Below are 7,003 nucleotides of genomic sequence, written 5' to 3'. Positions count from 1 at the left end.
TACACTATATATATAAGTCCTGCAAACAGTTTTCTCACACGTATATATATATATATATATAATATATATATATATATATATATATATATATATATATATATATATATATATATATATATTAACTGTAGGCCTATATCCTCAGGGTTATGGAAAAGGTGACTGTATCAGAACCCTGTGTACCCTGACCCCAATGTACTGCCGCAGTACCGTAGTTCACGGCAGGCCTGGAACACTCACCCCCAGGTTGCTTGTCCCCAGAGTTATGGAGGTGACTGGTATCAGAGCCCTACACATCCTGACCCCTCTGTTCAGCGCCAGTACCATGGCTCGCAGCAGGCCTGGAACACTCACCCCCAGGTTGTTTGTCCCCAGAGTTATGGAGGAGGTGACTGGTATCAGAGCCCTGTGTACTCTGACCCCTCTGTACAGCGCCAGTACCATGGGTCACGGCAGGCCTGGAATGCTCACCCTCAGGCTGTTTGTCCCCAGAGTTATGGAGGAGGTGGACTGGTATCAGAGCCCTGTGTACTCTGACCCCTCTGTACAGCGCCAGTACCATGGCTCGCGGCAAGCCCGGAACTCTCACCCTCGGGCAGAATACCACAGGTCTGACCAGGTAGGCTCACTTTGTGTTTATGTAAGAGACAAAGTTTCATCTGTCAGACATAGTGCATTTAGTTCAGGTCTGTCTATAAAGGTGTTGCCTCTTACTTATAATATGATCGCAAAATTCCTGGCTTTTATGTACACAAATACACAACCATTTTCGAAAATTAAAGTTCAGATTAAAAGAGCAATTTAGAGTCTTCAGTTACAACCAAAACCATTTCAGTCCAAATTTAAATCAATGACAAGTATATAATCCTGTGTCTAAACTAGAAATGGGCATTTCAAAAGTGATAGCACCTTTTTAATTTAGATAAAATCACGTGACATGATTTGTAAATTGACAGACATAGATAACACATATAATAATATAATCAAAGTAAATGTATGCAGCAAGTCCATTAAAATGCATAGGATTATTTTTCCAAGGTTTTCCAGCTCAGCTGAGATGCCTGTTGTACATATTGATGCAGACAAATTTCCATGTTGTAGTCCAGTGGATTTCAGGTGAACGAAGCGCAGAACTTTTCGCTGGCAAGAATCAGAACCATGCAGTAATAAATAATATGTTATAATAAATAGTTGGTTTTTGTTTCCTTTTCTGCTTCACAGGTAAATCTTGGCGGTGAGGAACTGTCATCATCAACAAGGCCTGTGGTCAGGCGGCTGTTTGTCCACAAACCTGATGCTGTCCACGTTAACCGTACGGTACATTCTACAGGGCCAACCCAAGGTCTGGCAAATCTGCCACGAGGAGTACCGCCAAGTAAAGGCTCTACCCAGATATCATTCTTGGATTTGTCAGTGAAGGGAGTTGCGGAGAGCAGTAAAGATCCGGTCCCTCGAAAACGACAGAGACCAAAGTCTATCTCCCCTGGGACCCAGCCAGAGCCCAAACGTCCAGAGCTTAGAGTACCATCCGTCCCCACACCACCAGCCCCTTCCCGATGTGACTCCCCGACTCAGCCAAGACAGTTCACACTTACGGCTTCACTAAGTACTGTGTCCATCCCTAGTATTTCCCGCACCGATCTGGACTTGGAATACCTGGACGATGGAGCCTGTGACATTCTTGGTGAAGGCGGCTATGGATACGTCCAGCGCGGCAGGCTTGAACATGACGAGATGGCGACGAACATTGCCGCTAAATTCTTTAAGCCGAACCGGGCGTCTGTGGAGGAAATCGAAAGGGAGGCAAAGATACAGCGGTACCTACAAGACACCGGAGCTGTACCCAAAGTCCACGGGCTCATCAACATGGCTAGCAAAGGCGGCGATCCCATTCTGGTCCAGGAGTGTGTTGGTCAGGGAACAACTGTAGAGGATTTAATGGCCAGAGGGGCCGACAGAAAGACATGGCTGCAATTTACTCTACAAGCGGCCCAGGGACTGCAGAAAATCCACCAGAAAGGCGTCCTTCTGAACGACATAAAGTTCGACAACATCCTCTTGGACGACAGTCAAGAGTCCCTCAAGGTGAAATTCGTGGACATGGGTATGGCAACGTTTAACTCCAGCTACACCAGTACTGTGAACCCCGAAGACATGGTGGACTGCCATCACATTGCCCCGGAAGTTGTTAATCAAGCGCCGTCTAGCGTCAAGTCAGACCTGTACAGCCTGGGTTACGTCTTGCGTGTGATCGGGGAGGATGCTCATCTGCCAGACTTGGAAATGTTGGGGTCTTTGTTGATGTGTGACAATCCTGCACAACGACTGAGTCTTCCAGTTTTCGTGAAGTGTGTGGAATTTTTCATGAATTCTTGTAACTGAGTGCTCGGAGTTAATTCACCTGATAATATTGTCTGTGATAGAAACGAAGGTGCAACAAAATCTACCTCGGACTGTTGCTCTGTTTTGTTATTTTTCATTTTTACGGAGGCGTTAAAAAAAGTGCTAAAAACGAGAATGCTTTTCCACTGAGCCTTAAACACATATAGCACCTTGAAACACCCACACGTTCAGGTCAGGTGTTCATTACAACGAAGCAAATCGTGAAGATACATATTTATTCTAAAAATGTTCAAAGGCGTCTTTGTATGGAACTAGACAAAAGTATTACGGTCTCTTTCTTAGTATGTTTTTATTATTGAGAAATAAATGTACGCCTTCGATAGAAGTATTAATTTCCGCTGGTTCGGATATAGATGTATATCTAATTTTTATTACATTGTACTAATTAATACCTGTTATGAACATCATTTCTATATAGACGTCAAAATTTTGATGAATTCGTTAAGTGTTACACTAAAGTGTCTTTCTACTATAAAGAAACCATTTATTTATATGGAAATTATGTGTATATATATACATTCTTGATAAAAACACTATGATCTTTTATTTCTCGACAACTGGAGTGTTTGTTGTGTATTTTCTTCTACTCTTAATTCTTTTATGCCTTGTAACACATATTTTTCCTAATACATTGTATACCAGTATCGCTTTCTTCGTGTTCCACTGGCCATCCCTAACGTGGTTTGGTTGTAGAATCCCCGCCGACTCCATTGCGGCTGACATACATTTGTTTCTTCCATTTTAAACCCTTGAAAAACTTATACTTCCACCCTCAGTCATTAACTGAGCATGTTCATTTTTATCCCATGTATATAAATACCCAAGTGTTATGGGTTAGGATAACATAATGCTGGTTTATGGAACTGTACCCATGCTATGAAATAATGGCTCTCTCTATTAACGACAGGATGTGGAGGAAGGTGGTGGCCTGTTCGAATCCGGGATATAAACTGCCCTGGATGCGGCCTCACCTGATGAAAATTGTCAAAGACGGTTTGGTTTCCTCCACCCACAGGATGGTTAGTTAGGGTACCTGGAGAGACGCGGTAGTTTCCACCAGATCCTCCCAATTTTTTCTCTAGTCCTGAGAGCCAGTTAATGTAAAGAACACACCACATCATCAACAAATCATAATTTGCTAAGCTCGAGACATACACATGTACATAAAAGGAGGCTAGAAAGCGGCAATTACCTTTTGTTGTTTATTGGAATATATCTCATGTACATTTTTCAATTTCGGTAAGCATCCGAGGCACTTGAGTCTAAAGTCACCAGCCATTTCTTATCGCCAATAAAGTTTTAATGTGATAGAGAAAACAAATAAAGTAAACAGGACAATTGGGCTTTCTGACAAAATATCTAATCTTATATTAGAGTTATCCTTTGATAATTATTCTTTGTCCTGTTAAAGAAAAATAGCGTCAGTGAATCGAAGCTTCCTACTGGTGTGAGATGTGATACTGGTGCGAGGTTTGGTGATACTGGTGTGCGATGTCGTGATACTGGTGTGAGGTCTGATACTGGCGTGAGGTGTCATGCCATTGTGAGGAGTCGTGATTTTGGTGTGAACTGTGATTTGGGTGGGAGGAGTCGTGATATTGGAGTGAGGGGTCATGATTCTGATGTCAGAAATCGTGATACTGGAGTGAGGTCGATACTCTTGTGAGGTGTCGCGATACTGGTGTGAGGAGTCGTTATACGGTATGATGTGTCGTGACACTGGTATGAGGATTCGTGATACTGATGTCAGGTGTTGTCATACTGGTATTATTAATCGTGATATGTCGTAATACTGGTGTCAGGTGTCGTGTTTCTTGTGTCAGGAGTCCTGATACTGACCAGAGGTGTCGCGAAAATGGTGTAAGGTGTCATGATACTGGCTTGAGTAGTCGTGATACTGACCTGAGGTGTCGTGATAATGGTGTAAGGTATCATGATACTGGTTTGAGTAGTCGTGATACTGGTGTGAGTAGTCGTGATACTAGTGTCAGGTGTTGTCATAATGGTGTCATTTGTGGTAATATTGGTGCGAGATGTCGTGATACTGGTGCGAGGAGTCGTGATACCGATGTGAGGAGGCGACTCGTGATACTTGTGTGAGCTGTTGTGATACTGCTGTGAGGTGTGAACACAACTGTTAACTTGTACACAGTCCTATATAATTTGTTGAATGTTTTACAGAGGCTATAAGGGGAATTTTGTACTATACCTGCGGTTATAATAGCAATTAATTTTTGCTATTGTTTTGGAGTAGCCCAAATAACTTCCTTTCATAAACTATCAGCCCCCTAACAAAGTTCATTTCAAATTCAACAAATGTTGCCAGTGTGAGAAAAGTCAGAGTGACGTCATCATTTCTGTTAAGCATAAATATGAACACCAACAGAGAATTTGTGCTAAGGTGAATTGGTGGGTCTAATTTGTGGCTGTCTTATTACGAACATTTTGGATATCTGGAGGAGTGCTTATGTAAATGTGACAGAAATTGTAATATCTACTGTCAGACTTCCCCAGATTATAAAAAAAGTATCAATCAATTCAGATTTACTTTCCCATATAATTAATCACACACCGAGTCACTGTTCATAATCTTACACCCTAAGGGACCTATATAGAGTACAACCGACCGCTGTCCCAATGGCTGAAACCTCCAACTTAACGGTGTTGCACTAAAACTTCATTTAACACCGTCATGAAAAATCAACCATGCTACGTATTATTTTCTTGACAAGGCGAGAATCGGCTGTTGTTTGTCGTTTCTCCACTACATAGCCTATTTTCTCCTCTGGTGTGATCATGATAAAACAACGTCGTTCCCTGTGCCACTGCACGAAATCTCGGACGGATTTAAACTGTGGATTTCCACAAAAGTCGAAGGTATAAATTTTTATAAAAACATTACCTTATAAATGACAGGCCCAAACAATTACCACAGACATTTGTACGTGCAAAGTAATATAAGAGGTGAATAATCGCAGGACAAATTACCAAAACAAGGTAAAACATGAATATAACAAAGATGCCGAAAATTTAATTTAAAGAAAATTAAGCCAGTATCATACAAAGACGATTTGCAGTTTCTTAGAAGATGTCGGAATGGCATTTGGTGTTCAAGGCATGGAATTTACTGTTAGTTTCCATTTCCAAGGTCATGGTTTTCAGTTGACATTTAAACACATCAATGTATTCAGTGACGCTGGAATTACAACTATTCACATGTATTCACATTACTCTGCCGTTCAAAACGATGCTTATGAAACTGCCGTAGCAGCTGAATTAGAGGGAAGTAAATACAAAGAGAAATATATCAGTAAAGACCATCTAGGTTCCACCAGAATCTGTCACACGTTAATTTTTTGTGAAAGTAACTCCTGACGTAGACAGAAGTCATACCACAATCTAAATCACCTGTAACAATGGCTACAAACTTTGCTGTGAGAATAGCATATGTCTGGGAGGTGGGTGGGGTATATTTTATCCAAGTTAGGATAATTTTCATTATCAAAATTGCTATTTTCCCTCCTCTCATAAAAGCTGTGAGTGAAGGAACTGTGGTTGAATTACAAATGTACATGACACAAAACTGAAACTACACCGTATATAATAATAAAATTGCGTAGGTAGCCGTCTCAGTCTATCAGTACAATGAATAGATTTATGTAGGTAGTACCTTGAAGACTAACTATTCTTTCTAGAACTTAATCGTATTTTCTAGAAAGAATATTTAATCTTAAAGTTACAATATGATTATTTATTTACCCATAATTAATCTCCATTGTCTTTATTTTTGTATTTTCAAAGACAAAACCACTTTCATTGAACGTGTTCGGTTGATCTAATGTATAAAAGTTGCTAGCCTACATCACTGGGTTTTAATTCCAGGTTTGCCCATATCTTTCACAGTCACGGATCCCCTAACGTTTCTAACGTGTAAAATCGCATTCATGATGAACGTGTATTAAAAATGACGCTGGTTGGATATGGTTAAAGGTGTTTGACACGATTTGGTTTTCTTTTTGACATGTTGTCATTATAGCCAGACCGTGTAGGAAAGCCAGTAAAATATGTTCAGAAAGGAGAACACGGCGGGAAATAAAACCCGCGAGACTCGATCCAAACATAACGCTCGTTTCCGGCCCACTAAAGTCAGACTAGTCTTCGATCCACACTTCTCGTCTTCCTGTATAACATAGAAACACAGGTTCGGCAAGGAAAAGTGTCGCATGTAAACGGTGAGGTAAAGTGACGTATTTGGTCGTAATAAAGTCTTACAATACTAACGTTAATGGCATGAACGCAATTTGAGTGAGTGAGTGGTTTAACGTTGTACTTAACCATTCAATCCTTAGAGTGCATGTATTGTGCCTCCTTGTTGCAGAACGGATTTCCATCGGTCTTTTGAGAACTTACGATAAGTAGCCTTTGGATATTTCCTTATATGAAAATTTATTGGAAGTTTGGAAAATGAATCATATGTGTGGAGACCAGTTAGATCGCAATAAGACAACTGCCACCTAAGCACATACAGTTACTATTATTCTGTTGCTGTTCTTAAGCAAGGCCGCTCCGGCAAATAGTCGTTTTTAGGTTATTCTTCTCCAAA

General features: G+C 40.8%; 1 protein-coding gene across 1 annotated transcript; it reads left to right on the top strand.

Annotated features, from left to right (window-relative positions):
- The first annotated feature begins 391 nt into the window (after window positions 1-391).
- LOC135472615 (uncharacterized) lies at window positions 392-2,704 on the top strand. The gene is made up of 2 exons (XM_064752199.1): window positions 392-616; window positions 1,219-2,704. Exons 1-2 carry the CDS (start codon window positions 440-442, stop codon window positions 2,377-2,379), a joined length of 1,338 nt encoding a protein of 445 aa, XP_064608269.1. The 5' UTR covers window positions 392-439; the 3' UTR covers window positions 2,380-2,704.
- Window positions 2,705-7,003: the final 4,299 nt, after the last annotated feature.

This window comes from Liolophura sinensis, chromosome 8, assembly GCF_032854445.1.
Source record: "Liolophura sinensis isolate JHLJ2023 chromosome 8, CUHK_Ljap_v2, whole genome shotgun sequence".
NCBI lineage: Eukaryota > Metazoa > Mollusca > Polyplacophora > Chitonida > Chitonidae > Liolophura > Liolophura sinensis.
Note: the sequence above shows the minus strand (reverse complement) of the source record. Positions and strands in the feature narration are given on the sequence as shown.

Excerpts from the sequence above, each read along its gene's own strand:
- LOC135472615 (XM_064752199.1), top strand. The coding sequence starts at position 440 with ATGGGTCACGGCAGGCCTGGAATGCTCACCCTCAGGCTGTTTGTCCCC. Across the intron at positions 617-1,218 it reads AATACCACAGGTCTGACCAG|GTAAATCTTGGCGGTGAGGA; the intron begins GTAGGCTCACTT and ends TCTGCTTCACAG.